At 45.6% G+C, this 23,386-nt stretch overlaps 2 protein-coding genes and 2 pseudogenes across 2 annotated transcripts in view; 3 read left to right on the plus strand and 1 right to left on the minus strand.

Annotated features, from left to right (window-relative positions):
- LOC147641396 (5'-adenylylsulfate reductase-like 3) overlaps positions 1 to 23,386 on the plus strand; it is a 70,111-nt gene that overhangs the window by 37,796 nt on the left and 8,929 nt on the right. The window lies entirely within an intron of this gene.
- Positions 527 to 1,936, minus strand: LOC147641398 (uncharacterized; annotated as a pseudogene).
- Positions 6,198 to 7,550, plus strand: LOC147641399 (phytosulfokine receptor 1 pseudogene; annotated as a pseudogene).
- Positions 19,541 to 20,359, plus strand: LOC147641400 (uncharacterized). The gene is made up of 2 exons (XM_086821022.1): positions 19,541 to 19,885; positions 19,999 to 20,359. The coding sequence occupies exons 1-2, from the start codon at positions 19,774 to 19,776 to the stop codon at positions 20,208 to 20,210; spliced, it is 324 nt and encodes a 107-aa protein (XP_086677148.1). The 5' UTR covers positions 19,541 to 19,773; the 3' UTR covers positions 20,211 to 20,359.

Genomic DNA, 23,386 nt, shown 5'->3' on the forward strand with positions numbered 1-23,386 from the left:
GCAGAACCGAGCGGGGTTGGATTCAGTCACAAGAGCTTTGTCAGGAGCGAACATGATGGATACGCCCACAAAGGGTCACCGGAAAAGGTCATCAGGTGTCTCTCTATCCTCTGACAGGGGAAAAAGGTCATCCTCCGCATCAGAGGATAGGACAAGGGCGGTCGTAGCAGACGTCAGGAGCAATCTCCTTGAGTTCTTTCCAAATAACAACGAGGTAGTTGTGCAGGGGGTCCGAGTGGCGAAGGATTACCGACCGCGGTGTGGTTTGAGGACGACCACAATGTCAAGGCTATGTCAACCGTTTTTCCGGAATTTGACAAGCGTTTGGCTTTTAATGTGGCTGCGGGCCTCTCTAAAACGGGGCAGGATTACAAAGAAGGTAACTGCTTTCTTTTTATTTTCTCACTTTTTTTTGGATATGGCATTAAGATGCAGGCATGCAGGATGTGTGTGTGTGTGTGAGAGAGAGAGAGAGAGAGAGAGAGAGAGAGAGAGAGATGTGTATGCTTCTCCTTGATCTGCCCCAATCCTCTGTAGAAGTAATGGCCGGAGGAGAAGAGTGCTCATGGAAGAGTCGCCATGCCTCGCCTAAATCCTGGCTCAAAAAAAGCTGATATAGATCCTGCTCTAGTCGAGCCAAAAATGCCCTCTTCTTCTGCCGCACTATGCGTCGGAAGGCAATCTGTGACTGTCTATGAGTGATATCTCTCATAAGCACCTCTCTCTGAAGTTTGGCTCTCGTCTCGCGGCACTCCTCATCATACCATCTGTTTTGGGGCATGCTCCCAGAACGTCGTCTCTGCCTAGGATGGGTGTGTGGATATGCCTCTACTGCTGCATCATCTAATGTCTATGTCAGTATAGAAGTAAGCTCCTCTAGAGGTCGTCCTGGCTCCTCATTGCACAGGCATCTGTAGATCCCACCTATGTAAACAGAGTCTGTCTCTCGGGTAAAGGTGTAGCGGGTAGGAACTACTGCTTGTGGCAGTTGCACTGTACTCAACTGGAAAGAGATGGTCAATGTCACAAGGGCATGATCAACTGCCACTCCAACAGGTCTAGGTCCAACTGTGAGGTCCCAAATACTAGAGATAAAGCTCGGCTGAGCCATGACATAATCCACTGTACTAGCCCCATGTCTGTGTGGAAAGCATGTAAAACCTCTCGCTGCAGGGAAGCTGTGTATGCCATTCAAGATGGCTAGACCATGCGTAGTCCTCATATCTATCAGGTGTCGTCCATACTCAGTGCACTGCTCATCCTGTGAATCTCTGTCAAGCCCCATGTCACTGATGTCTAGCTCTCTCAGCATCTCCTCTGAGGTGTCATAAAAAACTGTCTGGCAGTTGCCCGTGCATGCATTGAAGTCTCCAAGAAGGATGATATCTCCATCCTTGGAAAACTTCCATATATTCTCATCTAACACTGAAAATGGGGACTCCCCTCAAGGTGCAGCGTAGACTGATGTGCTAGGAGCAAAGTAGCAAATGGCAATGTAGAGGAATCTGCCGATCTCCGCTCTCAGTCTCACCCACATGTATCTGGCCTGCTCATCTCTCCGGGCAATGTGCAGTAGTGGCTGTAGCTCCTCCCGAAACAGGACTGCGACCCTAGCTGAGCCTCTACCTCCATGCTGTGACCTCGTCTCTACTCGGCAGTCACTTCCCGCCGCGGTGTGATTGGCTGGGCCAATGTGTTCAAGCAAAGCCCGAAACGGTGGGCTGTGTGAAGAGTTTCAAGTGCTCCATTGCGACATCGTTGGATGCCCCTGCGGGAATGGTGTTCGGCAGATCTGTGCCGCCTGTAGCAGCTTTACACAAGAGCCCTCTAGGGCTTTGGTCGTCACTCTGCAGTTCTTTTATGTTTGATGGGACGGGACACTTTTCCCCTCCTTTTGTGCCTATTGTTGTACCCTGAGGGGTTTTTCCCCCCGTTTTTCAGCCGTGATACTATGTAATTGCCATTTTGGCATTTTGAGTAATATGAATGGGTCAAAGCCCGGTGGTTTCTTAATTTAAAAAGAGAGAGAGAGAGAGAGAGAGAGAGAGAGAGAGAGAGAGAGAGAGATTTCAAGTGCTTGTTAAAAAATGACAAACTTTACGAAGATACTCTCCAAGTTTAGAATTTCTACTTCCGTGTCGACTATTCTTCTCCCTCTCTCTCTCTCTCTATATATATATATATGTATACATATATATATCACTCTCTCTTTCTTTAAAATTGTTTGTGCCTCAGCTTCTACCCACACAACTCAATACTGTCATCAACCAACCTGCAATAGTTGTGCTGTGCGCTCTCGGGTAATTTGGATAAGTGCTCTCTCTTCTCATACTGGAGTTGCGTGCTTTGTGACTAGATAGAATTGTCTCCCCTCTCTCTCTCTCTTTCTCTCTCTCTTAGTTCTTCAAAGTCGTATACTTGGATTGTTCTTTCGATTGTTACTTATCAGCCTTCTGTTGGTCTTTCTTGTCTCAATTTTTCTTTGATTGAATCTCATGGACGATCGTTCATGCTGTCTAATTTTTGCAATGGCACATAGCTTTCTAGAATTTCTACTAAATGTTAAAAACCATCTATAATTAATTTAGTTTTATGGCTTTTGTCCCCTGCTCACGGTCTGCAAATGCTCGCATTAATGTATTCCACATTGTTCGGAAGTTTGTCAGAAGCGTCATGTGCTTTATCTAGCAAGCTGAATCTATTGTACATGTCAATCAAGGTGCAACCGAGGAGAAGATCCTTGTCAAGTCCCTCTCTTGATATGTCACCATGTAGTTTCTGGCCTTTGTCCAAAGTCCCTAGTAAGATACAAGCTTTTAGCGCACAAAGAAATGCTACTGCATCTGGAAAGATGCCCTCCTCCTGCATCTGCTCAAAATGGCCAAGTGCCTCCTCAGCACGACCCTGCTCTATGTATCCTCTAATCAGTGCAGTCCAAGAAACTACATTTCGAGTGGGAAGCTTATGAAACACTTCCTCTGCTTTCTCAAGAAAACCGCATTGGACATGCAAGTCAATTAAGGCACTCCCAACAAAAAGGTCCTCCTCTAATCCATGTCTGGTCACCTCTGCATCTAATATTTGGCTTTGATCTGGGTCTCCTAGACCACTACAGGCTTTTAAGCAGCAAACCAATGTAACAACTGTTGGTGTAAAACCTTCAAGTCGCATCTGCCAAAAGCATCTAAGTGCTTCTTTGCACATGCTGAAATCAGAGCATTTCCCTGCCCAAGAGGGCTTTCCACATGCGTCCCTGCCCAAGGTGTCTTTTCATGCTGGTCCTGTCCCACCATCCTTCTTATGTCGGCTCGCATACGAGGAACCGTATTAGATGCCTTCGCAGTTTCCATGTCGGGAGGAACCATATTAGATGCCTTCACAGATTCCGTGTCGGCTCGCATATCAGAAAGCAAACCCTTCACAGTTTCTAAGTCGGCTTGCATATCCTTAACCACTTCAGTAAACCTCAAACTGATGTTGTCAAGAAGAGACTTCACACCCTTTGGATGTCAATTGCTTCACTTGGTTTGGCCTTTTTTGAAGGCATCTTATCCGAAAATCTTACCCTTTGCCTTGCTTCACTAATTTTATACTTTTTTGAAGGCATCTCACTTCGCCTGGCCCTGTTTGTGGGCACATGCACCTGTTCATCTTTAAATGCACCTGTACTGTCAGGCATATATTTTTCGTCGACATCTTCAGGCATATCTTTTTCGACATCTACAGGCATATCTTTAATCCACTCGAGATAATGCCGCTTCCAGTTCTTTAATCCATCGGGCCTGTGGGTGCTTAACTTCGGGTAAAGCTGCACCCATCCATGACCATTTGCCATGTGGGTGTTTATCTTCGTTACGTCACGATACCTTTTGCCATTGCGGGGGATGCAGTTACGATACCTGCACCTGAACTGCCCTTTGCCATGCTCCCGATTCGTTCAGAGAAGGATGTGCAGCTCGTAGAGCATTCCCTTCTCCATTTCAGATAAAGAGTCCAGGTCGGATCTCGAGTTTCTCATTAGGGCTGCCCTATGCACCCGCGCAGAGACCGAGTACGCTGCTATTCATAGAACAGAATATGCCTGCGCATCAGTCACAATGACTGAGTACGGCGGCAACAAGCCGAAGAAGCACAAGACAGAGAGAGAAATCCTATTTAACCACCAAATATATTGCCTACCAAACAATGCCACCATTCTCAGGAAGGTATTTGTGTAATGCATACCGGCCACCAAAGAGAGTAGTAAATAGACTCGATTGCAACGGAGTACTGGCATACAATGAGCAGACCAAATGGGGCATGCATGATCCAGAAAACCAGCTAGCAACTGCATTATATCGGCCTTCAGACACACTAGTAACCTGAGTGCATAAGATAGAGAAGAAGAAACACCACGGTGAGGGGCTGCCAATGAACGCAAGATTTCGAGCCAGCACACCATACACACAGATGGTCCAGGCAGCTGATTAGTGTTCCAAGAAGCAACGCTCGCTCTGTGAGGATTCTAGAATTTTCCAGATCAGTTTGGTCAATTTTTGACCATTTTTGGGTCAGTTTTGCTCACTTTTTGGATCTAGTCTCGTTTCATAGAGTTTTACTAAGGTGTTCCACGCCTCCTTGGGGGACTTGGCATCCTGTATGTGCCCAATCATGGTGTCTTGTATACTGATAGAGAGCCAATACATAACTTTTCTGGCTCCTTGGTTCTAATCCTTGAACTCTTTCACGTCTGCAGGAGTCGGATTGATCTTCGGTATCTCCGGTGCCTCTTCATGCTTACCTTCTTTGTAGTCCCAGCAGTAACCCTTTCCCATCAGGAAATTTGTGAGAACCTGAACCTCCAAGCATGGAAGTTATTCTGACACGGCGATTAGTGTTCTAAGGGTGGCTCATGCGCCTCAGAGGGCTGCCCTACAAGGACTAGGTAGGACCATGCGCCTCAAAGGGCTGCCCTACAAGGACTAGGTAGGACCATTAGGGCTGTTGTAGAAGCGCCTCAGAAGCTCTGCAGAGATGGGCGACGGCGTCCTGAGTTGAGAGAGAGAGAGAGAGAGAGAGAGAGAGAGAGAGGAGGGGGGGGGATGACACCTGGCCTGCCGCTTTTCCCCTCACGTAGGCCACGTATTTTAAGCGCACCCCAAAGAAATGATTTTAGCAAACCCCCTCCGTTTCCCTTTCTCCTAACAACAAATTATTATTATTATTATTTTTTGTTGGTAGAAGACTTGAACTTTGAAATTACAACGCGCACACACACCCAACCTCGTATGGTAGAGGCAGCCATCTTGGGGAAACACAGGAACAGTCCCTAAGGGCTAGGTATCATCCCACACGTAGCCAGCGACGCTCGAACCCGTAACCTTGGGTTTCAAATGAGACGTCGAAATCCACTCGACTACTGTCCGGGTGATTACTAACAACAAAATTTAAAAACGAATCTACCTAATTTATCCATTGAACAATTAAATATTTAAAAAATTGGGTCTCCTTTCTGGGAATAAATATTTGGCTTGCACTTATTAGGGCCAGGTAGCCTTGGGAGGGGTCGGCACATTACATTTTCGAATCCAAACCTTAGCCTAAGAAATAGCTAAGGGTCCTGGTTTCCAATATTACTCCTAGTTTCATAGGCGAGGTAGCACATGGCAGTTCAATCATGACCAGGTGGTAGTAAACGAAGAGGTACAGGTGCATGCAGAGACAACGAGGGAAAGAATTGAGCATCGTGCCTTCTCTGTCTCTCTCTCTCTCTCTCTCTCTCTCTCTCTCTCCCCCCGAAACCCTAACCCTAAAAAAAACCTAGCTGGTACAATTCATCAGCACAGCAGCTACCAGCTTAGCGAAAGAAGTAGAGGACGAGGACTAGAAGAAGCGCAAGACCTCTAGAGGCCAAGGACTTGCTGCCCACTTTGACGCATGGAGACAAGAGCTTGACACGATTGCAGACAATGGTGAACAACCTTGCGATCAAGCATAAACAGGATTCTCTGGAGCTGAAGTACGCTCAAATATTTGCATTTCCTCCCTCGATCTCTCTCTCCCACGACATGCTGGCAGGGTCCATACCTCCCCAGGTGGGTGCATTGCAAATGCTCCTCAATATGGATCTCAGTTCAATAATTTGTCGGGGAATATTCCTGAGACAATGGCAAGCATGACAGACCTTGAGCTTCTAGATTTGTCAAGGAACAGGTTGAATGGCAGTATTCCTGTCTCTCTCAAACCTCACCTTCCTTTCTGAGTTCAATGTGTCACACAATCAATTGGTGGGCACAATACCTCAGGGTTATCAGTTCTCAACATTTTCTAGCAAAAGCTATGAAGGCAATGGTGGTCTGTGTGGGCCACCCTTATCTAATCCATGCCAAAACAAAAGCAGGGCAACAGCTCTTGCCCCTTTCTCAAAGAGGGCATCAACTAGCAGGATTGCCATCCTTGTTCGAACTTGCTCATTGTACAGGGCAGACTTGACAGATGGTTCAAAGCTTGCAATCAAGAAAGTTACTGGTGACTGTGGACAGATGGAGCGGGAGTTTCAAGTTGAAGTGGAGACTCTATCCAAAGCTCATCATAAGAATCTAGTCCCTTTACAAGGCTATCTACAAGTCGGGAACGACAGGCTGCTATTGTACTCATACATAGAGAATGGTAGCCTTGATTCTTGGCTTCATGAGTGTGGCACCTGCCTGGACTGGCCAACACGGTTGAAGATAGCACAAGGTTCAGCACATGGGCTGGCATACCTTCACCAGGTTTGTGATCCTCATGTTGTTCATAGAGATATTAAATCCAACAATATATTATTGGATGAGAAGTTCCAAGCACATTTAACCAATTTTGGGTTGGCAAGGCTGATGATGTCAACAGATACACATGTGACAACAGATGTGGTCGGTATGCTGGGATACATTCCGCCAAAGTACGGCCATGCATTGAATGCAACACCAAGGCTAGTCGATATCTGTAAGGGAATTGGGTAGTTCTGCTAGAATTGCTGACACGAAGGAGGCCAGTCGATATCTGTAAGGGAAGAGGGGCTGGTGATCTTGTCGCTTGGGTGCTGCAATGGCGACCCACTGGTAAATCAGAGGAAATATTTGATAGTCTTTTGCTCAACAAGGGGCATGACCAGCAGATGTTGCAAGTCTTTGATGTGGCTTGCCCATGCATAAGCCCGGATCTTGTGAAGAGACCCACCATAGGGGATGTAGTGAATTTGTTGGATCAGATTGGGCAAGAGAGAGATTCAATGAAGCCATTACCTTAAGGATTTCTCGTTTCCCTTGTTGTGCCTTGGCTGGAAACAAAGAGAGGTTACAGGTTTTGTAACCCAAGCTTTTGGTGCCCTTTACTTTCCACTGTAAATATGCCTCCCTTTAGAAGGAAGAATCCAACATTTCCTTCAGTTACTTTGTGAATGGATAGCCGGGATACTCAATCTTGGGTTATTATATAAGGGGATGCACCCATTGTATAAGCTATTGTATAAGGGAATGGACCCATTGTATACGGGGATGGACCACTTTTATATGGGGATGGACCCATTGTATAAGGCAATGGACCTATTTTATAGGGTGTCCACATTGTATAAGACACTGGATCCATTGTATAAGCCACGGACCCACTTGGGTGGCCTCATTGTATAAGGCAATGGACCCATTTGTAAAAGGACTGGACCGTTTGTCTAAGGGATGATCCATTTCATAAGGGCCCATTGTATAAGGATTGGACCCATTGTATAAGGGCTGGACAATTTGTCTAAGGGATGACCCATTTCATTGTATAAGGACTGGACCATTGCCTCATACAATGATCCTTATACAATGGGTCCATTGCCTCATTGTATAAGGCAATGGACCCATTGTATAAGAATTAAACCATTTGTCTAAGGGATGATCCATTTCATAAGGGCCCATTGTAAAATGCGCTTGGAATCCAGATACTATACATTATCTACAACTGATACATTGTGCACCAAAAGGGTGGACCCAATGGAACATATTGTGGAGCCAAAATAATGGACCCATCGTTAAGGGGTGGTGGACCAATCCCTTACAATAGCAATTGGATGAGATTGTAGGTCAAACCACAGAGCATAAGGTCAAAACTACCTATAAATATGGGTCAACTACCTATGTCAATGTGTCCATTATCGATAAATGGTTCCACTACCTATCTATATGCGTCCTCTATCTATATACATGGCTCCACTCTACATATGTGCCATCTACCTATACATATTATTTTCCTCTCTCATTTGCCAGCTGTGGACCCATTGTATAAGGACTGGACCCATTGTATAATGTGCTCTTGAATGCCAAATCCAAAGTAGCCTATGTCGCTTCGTAATCAACTCATATGGGATGTATGGATTTGTCGGACAAGGCTAGTGTTCCAAAGATATGTCCTTGAGAGGGTGAATCCTTTTGTCGATGCAAATGCTCGTGACCTCATATGTATAGGTAGTGGATCTGGTGAGACCTCCTTGTATGTTGAGATGCAATCCCATCCAAATGCCATTGTATGGGGTGGACCCACTAGATGAGGTGCATCCATTATATGGAGTGGACCCATAATTTGAGGTGGATCTATTGTATGGGGTGGACCCATTGTATGAGGCCAACATATTGTATTGGGTGGACCCATTGTATGCACTGGGCGCATTGTATGGGATGGACCCATTGTTTGAGGCCGACCTATTGTATGGGGTGGACCCATTGTTTGCGGTGGACGCATTGTATGGGGTGGACCCATTATATGAGGTCCACCCCTTGTGAAATGGTTATAAAATGGGTCATCCATTAGACAAATGGTCCAACCCTTATACAATGGGTCCACCGCCTAATACAATGGGCCCTTATGAAATGGATCATCTCGTAGACAAAGGGTCCAGCCCTTATACAATGGGTCCAGTCTTCCACATGGCTCTTTAAATTGTGTTTAGGTTTCTCATGTTGTATATATAATGTTTTTCCAACCGTTGTATAATGGGTCGACATATGTATACTGGGTCCACTTCTTCTACAATATGTATCCTTGTCTACATTATATTGATGATGTACATGCATACGAGAACCACATGACACATTTCCATCCTTGTATATACTCTGGTTCCAATCTCACACACCCATAATGCCACATGCAGGTCAAAAGGCAGGCCATAACGAGGTCAAAAATTAAGAAGGTCTGACAAGATCCACTACCTATACATATATATATCCATTTAAACATTGGGTTCAATATCTATACATATGGGTCCATTACCTATATAAATGGATCCACTACTTAAAACGGCTCCACTACCCTTATATAGGTCCACTTTACAGATATATATATCCACTTGTGTATGGGTCCACTACCCATAAATATGGGTCCACTACTGGCTCCACTACCCTTATACATTGGGTCCACCCCATACACAAGGGGTCCATCCCATTATACAATGGGTCTGCCCTATTGGAAACCCCATAGAATGCATCCACCCCATGTGGCTAAAGCCCTCTAATACTTCAAATCTTCCACATGGCTCTTTAAATTATGTTCAGGTTTCTCATGTTGTTTATATAATGGTTTTCCAGCCCTTATATGATGGGTCCACATATGTATACTGGGTCCACCCCTCCTACAATACGTATCCTTGTCTACATTATTATTATGACATGCATATAAGAAATTTATTTAGCGGACACACCAACAATGGTGTCGCACAATGGTGTCGAGTTTTGTTGTTATATACAAATGAGTGTATGGGTATAACCACATGACACACTTCCATCCTTGTATATACTCTGGTACCAATCTCACACACCCATAATACCACATTCAGGTCAAAAGGTAGGGCATAAGGAGGTCAAAAATTAAGAAGGTCTGAGAAGATTCACTACCTATACATATATATATCCATTTATACATTGGGTTCATTATATATACATATGGGTCCATTACCTATAAAAGTCGGTCCACTACTTAAAACAGCTCCACTACCCTTATATAGGTCCACTTTACACATATATATATCCACTTGTGTATGGGTCCCTAGCCCTTATACAATGGGTCCAATCCTTATACAATGGGCCCTTATGAAATGTGTGATCCCTTAGACAAACGGTCCAGTCCTTATATAATGGGTCCAGTCCTTATACAATGGGTCCAATCCTTATACAATGGGCCCTTATGAAATGGATCATCCCTTAGACAAACGGTCCAGTCCTTTTACAAATGGGTCCATTGCCTTATACAATGAGGCCACCCAAGTGGGTCCGTGGCTTATACAATGGATCCAGTGTCTTATACAATGTGGACACCCTATAAAATAGGTCCATTGTCTTATACAATGGGTCCATCCCCATATAAAAGTGGTCCATCTCCGTATACAATGGGTCCATTCCCTTATACAATAGCTTATACAATGGGTGCATCCCCTTATATAATAACCCAAGATTGAGTATCCCGGCTATCCATTCACAAAGTAACTGAAGGAAATGTTGGATTCTTCCTTCTAAAGGGAGGCATATTTACAGTGGAAAGTAAAGGGCACCAAAAGCTTGGGTTACAAAACCTGTAACCTCTCTTTGTTTCCAGCCAAGGCACAACAAGGGAAACGAGAAATCCTTAAGGTAATGGCTTCATTGAATCTCTCTCATATGGGTCCACTATTGGCTCCACTACCCTTATAGAATGGGTCCATCCCATACACAAGGGGTCCATCCCAATATACAATGGGTCTGCCCTATTGGAAACCTGATAGAATGCATCCACGTATATAATGGCAATTGGATAACATTGTAGATCAAAAAACATGGGTATATAAATGGGTCGACTACCTATATAAATGGGTCCACTATATAATTGCTTGTGGGTAGAATCACTGTGTTTTGAGGTATGAACGTACATGAACATGCCACCTGTCTCACAACCTCTGGGGTTAGGGTTAACTTGGGCTGTGCTACTAATATGCCATGCACACTACAGAGGTAGCTACCCTTTAGCTACCAGTGGCTTGTGGGTATTGAAGTGTGTTCTAAGGCTACACTGTCTCATGTATAGGAGCAACACATGCCACCTGTCAGGGTAGGGTTCACATAGGGTCCACTATGTATACTGGGTCTATTCTAATGGTTTTCCAACCCTTATACAATGGGTCCAGTCCTTATACAATGGGCTCTTATGAAATGGGTCATTCCCTACACAAATGGTCCAATCTCCCTCTCTCTCTATTCGTGAAATGGGTCATCCCTTAGACAAACGGTCAAGCCCTTATACAATGGGTCCAATCCTTCAGCCCTTATACAATGGGTCGAGATCTTATACAATGGGTCTAGCCCTTATACAATGGATCCAGCCCTTATACAATGGGTCCAATCCTTATACAATGGGCCCTTATGAAATGGATCATCCCTTAGACAAACGGTTTAAACCTTATACAATGGGTCCATTGCCTTATACAATGAAGCAGTGGACCCATTGTATAAGGATTATTATATGAGGCAATGGTCCAGTCCTTATACAATGAAATGGGTCATCCCTTATCCCCTATGGTAGATCCGGGCTTATGCATGGGCAAGCCACATCTAAGACTTGCAACATCTGCTGGTCATGCCCCTTGTTGAGAAAAAACTATCAAATATTTCCTCTTATTTACCAGTGGGTCGCCATTGCAGCACCCAAGCGACAAGATCACCAGCCCCTCTTCCCTTACAGATATTGACTGGCCTCCTTCGTGTCAGTAGTTCTAGCAAGTAGCTTGAATGTGCCCACTAGCTTAGATCCGACTTGCTTAGATGTGTACAATGGCTTGGATGGCACTTGTTTTGATGTTCTTGTTGGCTTGGATGTGTCCATTAAATTAGCTATACGTCCAAGTTACAAGGCACAACCAAGTGTATGTGCACATCCTTGTGTGTGTTTCCAAAATGGCCACTGTGACAAGAGGTTGGTAAATGGTAAAAGGAAGAATTAGACAAACGGTCTAGCCCTTATACAATGGGTTGAGTCCTTATACAATGGGCCCTTATGAAATGGGTCATCCCTTAGACAAATGGTCCCAGTCCTTATACAATGGGTCCACTACCTTATAAAATGAGGTTATGTGATTGTAGTTAACAACTCTAATGAACGGCTTCAAGTGCGACCGCTTGGCAATTTTCTTTTGAGAGAGATTTTTGATCACCTTGTGGGGGTAGGTGCCAATGCGAGCAACCAGGGCGTGACCGTAGGGGTGGACCTGTGTGCCATCGTCAAAATTCTTGACAATCACAGCCTTGTAGCCGGCAAAACGGCCTTGCAGCAACACCACCACTTTGTTGGGCTTCAGGAACTTTACCATCTTCCCTTACCCTCCTTGCTCCTGCTCTCTCTTCTTTATATACAATGCGGCCACCTCGTCCACATCCAAGCTGTATCTGGTGGTGGGCACTATGTGATTGTAGTTAACAACTCTAATGAATGGCTTCAAGTGCGACCGCTTGGCAATTTTCTTTTGAGAGAGATTTTTGATCGCCTTGTGGGGGTAGGTGCCAATGCGAGCAACCAGGGCGTGACCGTAGGGGTGGACCTGCTTGCCATCGTCAAAATTCTTGACAATCACAGCCTTGTAGCCGGCAAAACGGCCTTGCAGCAGCACCACCACTTTGTTGGGCTTCAGGAACTTTACCATCTTCCCTTACCCTCCTCGCTCTTGCTTTCTCTTCTTCTCGACCTGGCTCCACTTTAAATTTTGTATTATTTATCTATTTGCAAGAGTTTATTGTTTCAAGTGTAATGTCCAGTCTTTCATAAGTGTTTCTATTAAATTTGTTTGTTCGCTGAATAATAGTGTTTCGTGTATTAAAGTGGGGTCCATGCTGTGTTGCATTATGGTAGCACCCCTAAGTGAACCCTACCATGTGTACCATGACAGGTGGCATGTGTTTCTCCTATACATGAGACAGTGCAGCCTCAGAACACACTTCAATACCCACAAGCCGCCACTGGTAGCTAAAGGGTAGCTACCTCTGCAGAGTGTATGGCATATTAGTAGCACAACCCAAGTTAACCCTAACCCCAGAGGTTGTGACAGGTGGCATGTGCTTACTTGTACATTCATACCTCAGAACACACTGATTCTACCCACAAGCAATTAGATAGTAGACCCATTTATATAGGTAGTCGACCCATTTATGTACCCATGTGTTTTGATCTGCAATGTTATCCAATTGCCATCATATACGTGGATGCAGGATCCATTGTATAAGTGTAGGACATGATATAATGGGTCCACTCCATACAATAGGTCGGCTTCATATTGTATGGGTCCACTCCATACAATGGGCGCACCTCATCTAATGGATCCACCCCATACAGTGCGTCCATAACCATTTCAAAAGGGGTGGACCTCATATAATGGGTCCACCCCATACATTGGGTCCATCCCAAACAATAGGTCGGCCTCATATTATGGGTCCACCCATACAATAGGTCCTCCTCATATTATGGGTCCACTTTATACTATGGGTGCACCTCATCTAATGGACCCACCCCATACAATGGCATTTGGATAAGATTGCATGTCACACGATCCACTACCTATATATATGAGGTCACCGGCGTTTGTATCGACAAAAGGATTCACCCTCTCAAGGACATATCTTTGGAATACTAGCTTTGTCCGACAAATCCATACATCCCATATGAGCTGATTATAGGAAGAACTTTAGCGACATAGGCTACTTTGGATTTGGCATTCAAGAGCGCATTATACAATGGGTCTAGTCCTTATACAATGGGTCCAATCCTTATACAATGGGCCCAGTCGTTATACAATGGGTCCAATCCCTTGAGAAACGGTCCATGGCTTATACAATGGGTCCATTGCCTTATACAATGAGGCCACCCTAATGGGTCCATTGCCTTATACAATGAGGTCACCCTAATGGCTTACACATTGGATCCACTACCTTATACAACGACGCCACCCAAGTGGGTCGATGGCTTATACAATAGGTCCATCCCTTATACAAGGGGTCCATCCCGTATAAAAGCGGTCCATCCCCTTATACAATGGGTTCATCCCTTATACAAGGGTCCACCCCATATAAAAGCGGTCCATCCCTTTATACAATGGGTCATCCCTTACACAAACGGTCCACTCCTCATACAATGGGTCCATTGCCTTAGACAATGAGGCCACCCTGATGGGTCCATGGCTTATACATTGGATCCTTATACAATGGGCTCTTATAAAATGAGCCATCCCTTTGACAAACGGTCCAGCCTTTATACAATGGTTTAAGCCTTTATACAATTGTCCAGTTCTTATACAATCTGCTTAACTCTACCATGAGTCTTTGCCACGCTTGGAATTGGTGCCTTCATTGACCACATGGGTCTTCACAATGAGTACATGGGTCCATAGTAAGATTATTAAATGGTTTCCCTTCCTGCTTACATGGGTCTTTGACGTACTTGCATAATCATCTCCGCCATCATCACATGGGTCTCTATTGCTCTGACAGAGGTGTTTGCTATATATTTATATACATCTCTGTGCTTACATGGTTGTCAACTGTGATGATTATGCAGATCCGCTGCATAAGGTCTCTACTACTATGGCAGAGGTGTTTGCCATATTTTTATAGGATCTGTTTACTTACATGGCTGTCAACTGCGATTATTATGTAGAGCTGCTCCATAGACAAATGCATATCCACAGGAATAGATTTGTATCTATGATGATTGTTCAATGGATCACCACTCTAGTTAGATTAGTCTTGGCTATAAGTACACGGGTCTCTTCTGGTCGAACACGGGTCTTGGCAATGCTCACAGGTCTCTAATATGATTATTGCATGGATCTCCATTCCGTCTATCAAAGTGATTTTGTTTGTCACCACTATGTTTAGATGGGACTTTGTGATTCTAACATGAGTCAGGCCACGCTTAGATAGGTGTCTTCCTTGACTACATGGGTCTCCAATATGATTATATGGGTCTCCATTAAGATTATCACACATGGTTCTTTACTACTCTAACACAGGTGTTCGCTTTGTTGAAATGGATGTCTTCCATAATTACATATGATTTCTATGAGGATCTGCGCCATAAATACATGGATATAGGAATAGATTGATCTCCACTATGATTGTTCCATGGATCGTCGCTATGGTTCGAGGAGTGTACGCTAATATCGAGTGGGTCTCTGCGATTCTAACATGGGTCTTTGCTATGTTTACATGGGTCTCCTTAATGATTACATGGATCTCCACTATGGTTAGATGGATTTTTGCTATTCTTACATGGGTCTCTACTATGATTGTTACCTGGACTGGAATATAATTGTTCCATGGAACTGCATTTGTTCATGATTACACGAGTCTCTAATATGATTATGGCATAGACCTTTATTACTCTCGTCTCTTGGGGAGAGATTTTATAATTACGCAAGTCTCGAATGTGATTGTTGCATAGATCTCCATTCCTTCGGTCTCGTAGTAGAGAGACTTTATTTGTTTGATGACCAGTTTGTTGAGATGGGTCTTTATTGTTCTAACATGAGACTTTGCCAAGATGACATGGACCTTTGTTGTTCTAACACGAGTCTTTGCTATGTTTGTGTGATGACCAGTTTGTTGAGATGGGTCTTCGTTATTCTAACATGAGACTTTGCCAAGATGACATGGGCCTCTACTGTTCTAACACGAGTCTTTGCTATGTTTACATGGGTCTCTTCTATTCTAACATGGGTATTTGCTATCTTTATATGGGTCTCTTTCAGGATTATATGGGTCTCTACTATGGTTAGATGGGTCTTTGGTATTGTTACATGGATGTCTACTACTCTAACGTGGGGCTTTCCTATGTTTACATGAGTTTCTGCGGTTCTAACCTGGGTCTTTGCTGTAAACCCTTTTTACACAGGTCCACCTATTCTACAAGTGTCCAACCTTGATAGAGGGGTTCGCGAGTTTTACAGGGGTCTACCAATTGGATAGGGTTTATATGGTGTAGGATGGATACACTAAAGAGGGGGTTGACTCATTTTATAGTGGATGGATCGCTTGTATGTCAACTCTATATATACTTATGGCTTAACACTATAAGTTTCATGTAGACGGACACAATTCTTGATTTTCATATGATAAAGCTAATATTTTGCTTTGAGTTTCTATGGTGTTAGTATGTCTGCTTAAAAGGTTAACACTATATGTAGTATGTCTAGAACCATATATAAGGACTTCATATCCTTCTTGTGAGAAGTGTATGTCTAAAAGACTAAGTCCTACCTATGGCAGGCCAAAAAAAAAGGAAAAGAAGAGTGGATTCAGATCTAACTTGATAAGGGTTCAAATTATAAGGTTCTTCTGGACCCTGGTGATTACATTTTATTCCATGTTATTCCATGTTAGAGCTGTCCCACGATCTATATCCACCCAAATCAACATCCCATTGGCCTACATAAAACCGGTCTAATCTCTCCAAAAGCCTGCCCTGCTAACGATGAAAACCCCAAGAAAACTGTAGGGAATCTGGCCGCAATCCAAAGGATGGTAAGTGCCAAGCATCCATCACAGACAAATGAAACTAGAAGTCTTCCCAGGCATCAATCTCAAGAGGGAAAATAGAAGAGAGAGCCAGAGGGATATCGTTGGAAGCATGGTTCCGGTCGACGAATACGTCAGTTCTATACGAAGTTCCGAGATCGAGGTACCCACGAAGTTGTTTGGCTAGACGAGGAGTTCTTTCAAGAGTACCCCCCAGTTGTTGGCGGACTACTTGGAAGCCCTAAACTTGCCGCCAAGTTAAGCAGGAGGGAATGTCACATGCACTCTGCACTGTAGTGCATGGTAACAAGATGACTCATCATCATTAGTGCAACATTGTACAGTATTAGTACCCTTTTAGGATGATATTTGTCGCACGCCGTGATCCCATTGTAATCCTCAGTCTAGGATAAGTCAGGCACGAGCTACGTAGGTCATTCCTCAGCCATAGCAAGTTAGTCAGTCAGTCAAGTCCCTTAACCCACGTGAAGAGATTAATTCATGCATGTAGAGTCAGTAGAAGCATTAGGGTTTGCATCAACTCGTGGTTGCATTTTGCATATCATCCATCCCATAGGCACATAAGACCACATAGACCATGGCAGAAGCATCTGAATATTATTCAGTATTATTCCAGTATTTTTCCCATAATTCACAGCATTTAAAATCATTATTTTACATGAACAAGTCGTGTAGCATTTTATGCTACAGTTGGCCAGCATTAAATGCTAGTCGACTAGCAACTTGTGCATATAAATAGACATGCTTTGCATCATTCCATCATTCATATTATAATTCAGCAATCAAGCCTTCAACGATTGGAGCCTTCAGCACAAGGAGCATAAGTGATTGAAGCATTCATCACCTCAGTCCTCAGCGTTTCATCTTTCAGCATCTAGGAGCATCAACGCATGAGCATTCAACCCTTCATCAACCTAAATGCATCAGCATACAGCATTCAGCCTTTAGATTACCTTGCGTTTTTTGCATAGGAGCAGTTTTCAGCATACCTATCTTCATCGTTTTGCTACTTCACTTTGGTGAAGGTAAAATTCAGCATTCATATTCATTTCAGCATTCATTCACAGCCTAGAAACAGTCCCAATCAGCCCCTGCCTCAGCCTCAGATTTGCAGCCTTCCCTCATTCCATTGGAGGCTGCTGGTTTACCTCTTTCTTCTAAGTGAAAAACCACGAGTTGTGGCTCTTCTATTAGTGCTGCAGTAGGTGCTCCTCCCACTGCTGCAACCCGCTGCAACCCGCTCTCTATTTTCTATGCCACAAACTTCATCTGCAGGAAGTGGAGTTAGTGCAACGTCTCCCCCCCCTCCATTTCTGCCCTCTCAGCATTAAGCAAAGGGAAACCAACAGACATTGCTCACATCTTGGCATCCACAAAGAAAGGCTCAGGTCGATGCAACAGTTGCTCGATTCTTTTACTCTTGCGGCATATCTTTCAATGTGGCAAACACTGAATTTTTTACGGAAATGGTGTCGGAAATAGCTTCTTTTGGTCCCACCTACACACCACCAAGCTATAATGCTTTGAAAGAAAAGCTATTGGAGCAAGAGTTGACTTCAATCAATGAAGCCATAGCTCCAGTGAAAGAGAGATGGAGCACTTATGGAATTTCCTTTATGGGCGATGGATGGACGGACACTCGTAGCCGTCTCTTGGAGGGAATTGTTGCAGCAAAATCATTGTATATCAATTCTACTAAGATTGGGGTTAGGCAAAAGACCGCACTCGTCCTTGTTGAGATGTGGAGTGAGGCTGTGGAGTATGTGGGACCACATAAGGTGGTTCAGTTTGTGTCAGATTTAGAAAGCACAAACAAGGCAGTTGGAACCTTATTGGAGGAGAGATATTCTCATATCACTTGGAGTCCCTGCATGGCTCATGGCCTCAACTTAAAGATATTGGTAAGTTGACTTGGGTGAAAAATAAGATTGACACAATTAAAGAGGTGATTACCTTTGTAACCGGTCATCACTTTTCTCATGCTCTTTACCGAAGGTATGCAAAGAAAGAACTCCTCAAGTACTATCATGGTTGTCACGGTACGAAAATACGATACCGTACGATACGATACCGTACGGGAATTTTTGGTACGATATGAAATTTTCGGATACCGTACGATAAAATACGGTTTTTATTTTTTACACTTACAGCCTATGGAGCTTCAAGCTTGAATGTGAGGGAAGGTTGGGAGGGGAGGACTCTACAGTGCTTGAGGAACCAGAACATGGATATGTGTCTCTCCCGGTTGGATCTCCCGATTGTCTCCAAAAAAGAACCTGGATGGGTAATGCAATACCAAAGGTCTCCCAATGTAGCGTTTATGACTAAGGGACCGTCCTTGCACAAATACGAGGAGTGCATCTAGGGTGATAAGTTTAGGGACTCCTCTCTAGATCAAAATGGCCATGTCCAAATCTTCTCCCTCGTACATAACTTGAGAATCTAATTGTCTAGCCTACCTATACCAGGGATCCCCAAGTGATGTAGCAAGATTCTCTCATCCTACCAATCAAGTGTACACTACCAGTCTACCTCGCCAGATTTTTAGGGTCTCTCAACAACCCCATATGGAATACTAAGTGGACACAAAAGTTGCGAAGTATTGCGAACATTTGGGATCTTCGTAAAGCAGGGTTTCTATATTTTTTTAAGCATTTGGAATTTTTTTTTTCAGGGAAGAATAATTTTTTGGAAAAAAAAAACTCGTACCGTACGATATCGTACGGTATCGTGCCGTACGAACCCATTTGTACCGGTACGAGAAACAACTATGAGTACTATGATACTAGATTTGCTTATAATTTTTTGATGATGCGTCGTTTCTGTGAGACCTTACTTGAAGCAGATGGTGGCGAGTCCAGATTGGGCATCTTGGCCCCCTTCCAAAACAACATTTTGAAAGTTGTGTTTTGATACTATTCTACAATAAGATTTTTGGCCTGAGGTAGAGCATATTCTTCTTGTATGCCTGCCAATTGTCAAGCTTCTTCGGTGTGTGGATGGGGATGTGCCATACATTGGCAAAATCTACGAGGCCACAGATAGAATGATTGAGCATATCCATGTGCTTGAAACCGATAAGGAGAAGCTTCAAGAGTTGGAGGATCTTGCAATCAGTAGGTGGAATCAATATAGTTCTCCCCTCCATGTAGCAACCTTTGTACTTGACCCGGAGTTTTAGCACAAGGGAGCTGCCATACGAAGTGATGTTGAGATCACGGGTGGTTGGAATACCATGCTTCAAAGGCTGGTCATGATGCATGATGAGCGTAGAAAGGTGAAAGATCAACTTGCAAAGTATCGTAACAAAGAAGGCATCTTTAGCTGGCGAGATCTCAGCTTGATAGGTATGTTCTTTCGTTGAAGCATAGCAAATGCATAGTACTTCTAGTTCATGAAACATGGGGAAAGAAAAGGGTTTCTTGTGTTTCATTTGCATGCATATTCCGTGTTGGTGCAGTAACATGGTGGGAAGACTACGGAGCTGATACTTCCGAGCTGCAAACACTTGCCATACGAATTGTTGGACAAGTGTGTTCCTCATCAGCTTTGGAGTGCTTATGGAGTACATTCAACTACATACACACAAAGAAAAGAAATCGGCTGACAAAGATGAAGCATGAGTATACTGAAGACATGTATGTTGGCTTTCACAAGTCTGAGACCGACTGAGGATCTGTTTTTGAGGCTGTTTTGGAGGAGATTGATGAAGCTATTGATGAGGCACCTGAGCTGCAAGAGCATGAGAATGTGAACGAGAAATATGGAAAAACATCTAGAGACTAACAAAGAAAAGCATCTAGAGACAACTAATGTAAATGTAAGTTCAAAAATTTTTTTTTTCTGAGAAAAGATCCTTTCATTAGTTATAAAAAAACCCACTGGGCTACAAAACCCCTCTCTTGCTCATAAGAAGGCAGAGCAGAGATCCAATCAAGGCAGCTAGGGAGACTCTTCCTAGGTGCAGAAAAGTACAAATAGCTGAGAGGCTATATCATACAATAGGAGGGGGGAAAATCCAAACAGGTGGCCTGTAGTGCCAGCGGGGGGTACCCGCGTGTAGAGTATAGAAAGGGCCGCTGCGCCAAGTGGTGTGGAAGGCTTGGCGCCGCAAGATTGCTCGATCCGAGTTGCCCCGGATGCGGTCATACTGTCCTCGCAGGGTGTGAATCAACTCCTGCCAGGTAGCCCAAACAGTCTCTGTTGGTGGCTCCAGTCTCCCCTCAAAGGCCCTGAAACAACGGGCTCTCCAGGTGAACCATATGGTGAGGCTGTTGAGGAGCTCCCATCGTATATCCCTCTCCTGTGTCCATCCGGCTGTTGAGAAATCCGGTGAAGGAACAAGGCGAGGCTGGCCCCCAATGAATCTGATGGCCTGGCTGTCCTGCTCCGTCTCGTATCCCAGAGTTGGCCCTGACGAAGTCGACCAAGCAGCGGCTCCCCACGTATACATGCCCTCTGGAGAGAGGGGGGACAAAATGCGCAGCATCCTCAGCCAAATCTGCTGCGCCTGTGGACAGTCCCATAGGCAATGTCTCTGTGTCTCCAATGGGTGGCCGCATCGGACGCAGGCCGGCGGAAGGCCACTGTAGACAAGCCAGGTGCCAACTGCAGGGCTCCTGTGGGCAACAAGCCACTGGAAAGCTGAGATCCTGCGTGCTTGTCTGCTAGCCCAGAGCCTGGTCCAAAAATCCTCTAGGAACTCCTGTGAGAGTCCTTGAAGCCGCCAGTGCTCCGATGCCCGTCCTCCTCGCAGTCAAAATATGCCCTCCCCAAAGGAACAATGTATTGGAAAAAGGTGATCTCTGTGGCCTCGTGGGACGCATAAGGATCATGCCACTCGTACTCGCCAGGGTCCCACTGGAGCCGGGCCAAGGGGCGCGCAGCATATACCCATATGCGCCAATCGGAGTCCACATCTGCAGGGTCTGGATCAATATGCCACTTCCGAGAAGCGGCGGCCGCGACCCGTATCCTCTGAAAATATATACTCCTCCCTGCCCACCCAAGGGGCCAAAACCTACAGACCAAAATGTGTCCCATCTACCAGGCATCACCGAACCATATCTCCGAATCCTACTCTCACTCAAATGGTGCTCCTGCATCATCAGAATATCAATACTGTCCCAAACCAAGCATCTCTGAAGCTCTTGCCTCAAACAACCACGATAACGTACATAGTGTGCGCCACCAAGGCCCTGTACATTCCATGAGATGATCCTCATGGATGACCTGCTAAGGTGGAGGCTGTCTCAGCCATACGGCGGGCCTTCGCAACCGGCTTGGATGGAGAGTAATCCCCATCCGAGCGGCTACGATTCTGCCCACCCGGTGTGCTGCAAGAGTCTCGGACTAGGCGCCAGTGGCTGTGTCCCATAGCGACTGCCTCCCGCTCAGAGAGAGAAACCTCATGTATGCATACATAGCCAAGGTCTCGCGCTAGGTCTGCCACTATGCGAACCACCAAGTGTTGATTCCCGGAGGCATCCGCACTCCCGATATCAAAGAAATGTGCCAACTCCCAGAGTCGGCCTATCACGTCTGTCATCTCCAAATCGCTCACATGGTGAGAAAGCTCAACGGCCTGTGTCCTCAAAATACTAAGAGCGAGATCCAGAGTCCACTCCCGGTCGCTAGTGCCGCAAAGAGGGAAGGAGAAGACCACAGCTGAATCAAGTGTCTCCTCCCCTCGGGCCGGAGGTATCACTACATTAACTCTGATGGGTGTTGGCTCATGGGGGCCCTCCGCTCCAAAAAGGCATGTAAAGGAGTAGTCGAAAGCCTCCGAGTGCTGTCTAGTGTCGAGACTACTCAGCCGACTACGGATAGAGGATATCCGTGAAGCACGAATCGGCATGGTAGGTCTCCTCTGCGGTGCACGAGCAAGGTCAGTGCTCAGTGCCCGTCGGACTGCAGGTGAGCGCCAGGGTACTGCCAGTGCCTCCCGGGGAGCTGAGGCGAGCGGAGGGGGAGGAGGGGGGGGAGAGGGGGGTGGGGAAGGAGATGTTGAAAATGCGGGAGCGGGAACGGGAGGAGGCGAGGGTGGAAGCGAGGCGGGAGGGGGGGCGGGTGAGGGGGGGGAGGGGGGGGGTGCTGCATCTCCTGATCCTCAGTTTGCGCTGGGGTCTCCTCCTGGAGGGGAGCAAAGCAATTCCTCACTCGAACCCAATGATGCTGAGGCTGTCTGCTGCTGCGTCGGTCTCTGCGCATGCTGCTGTGGCTGTCTCCCTCTACGGCGCCCCTGTCCAGGCTGCCAATCAGAGGTCTCTGTGGGCTGAGCAGGTGTCCCGGAGGCTGCCTGCCGAGCCGCATCTGTGGGCGGGCCATCGGAGGTCTGTTGCTGCGGTGAAGGTTGGGGTCTCCTGCGAGGGCAGGCCTTGGCCAGGTGGCCGACCTGCCTGCATATAAAACACTGGTTCGGGAGCCCCGAAAACTCCTCTCTCTGATCGATCCATCCCCCCCCTATCCTAGGTAACTGAATGACCTTGAAAGAGAGGAGATGTCAGGAACCAAAACTCTGACCGAAGGAAGGCCAGCTGCTCTAGCCACCACTGAAGTTGCTGTGGGGCCGGTCTCAAGCACCGAGCCCACCAATGATCCTATCCTAGAAAGGAGCGGAAGGTACTCGTGGCGAAGTCCAGGAAAGCAAACTGTGACATGGAATAGGCGCTCTCCCTGCTCGGCCGTTGCTGGGTCGAAACCATGCTGCCAATGTTTGAAGAAGGCCCGAGCGCCCCTGAAGTCAAGGGGACTCATGGCTAGGACCTGGGCCACGCTCTAGGCTCAATCTGGTAGTGTCGCGGCCCAGTAACTGAACGTCCAGGATCTTGTCCACATCTACAAGAAGG

The sequence above is a fragment of the Cibotium barometz genome, chromosome 2 (assembly GCF_041138505.1).
Source record: "Cibotium barometz isolate CiBa-2024 chromosome 2, ASM4113850v1, whole genome shotgun sequence".
NCBI classification, from domain to species: Eukaryota; Viridiplantae; Streptophyta; class Polypodiopsida; order Cyatheales; family Cibotiaceae; genus Cibotium; species Cibotium barometz.

What these genes read in the sequence shown, in the direction of transcription:
- LOC147641400 (XM_086821022.1), top strand. Translation starts at nt 19,774, where the DNA reads ATGCTTCAAAGGCTGGTCATGATGCATGATGAGCGTAGAAAGGTGAAA. An exon ending in GCGAGATCTCAGCTTGATAG is followed by an intron (nt 19,886 to 19,998) that starts GTATGTTCTTTC and finishes GTGTTGGTGCAG; the next exon opens with TAACATGGTGGGAAGACTAC.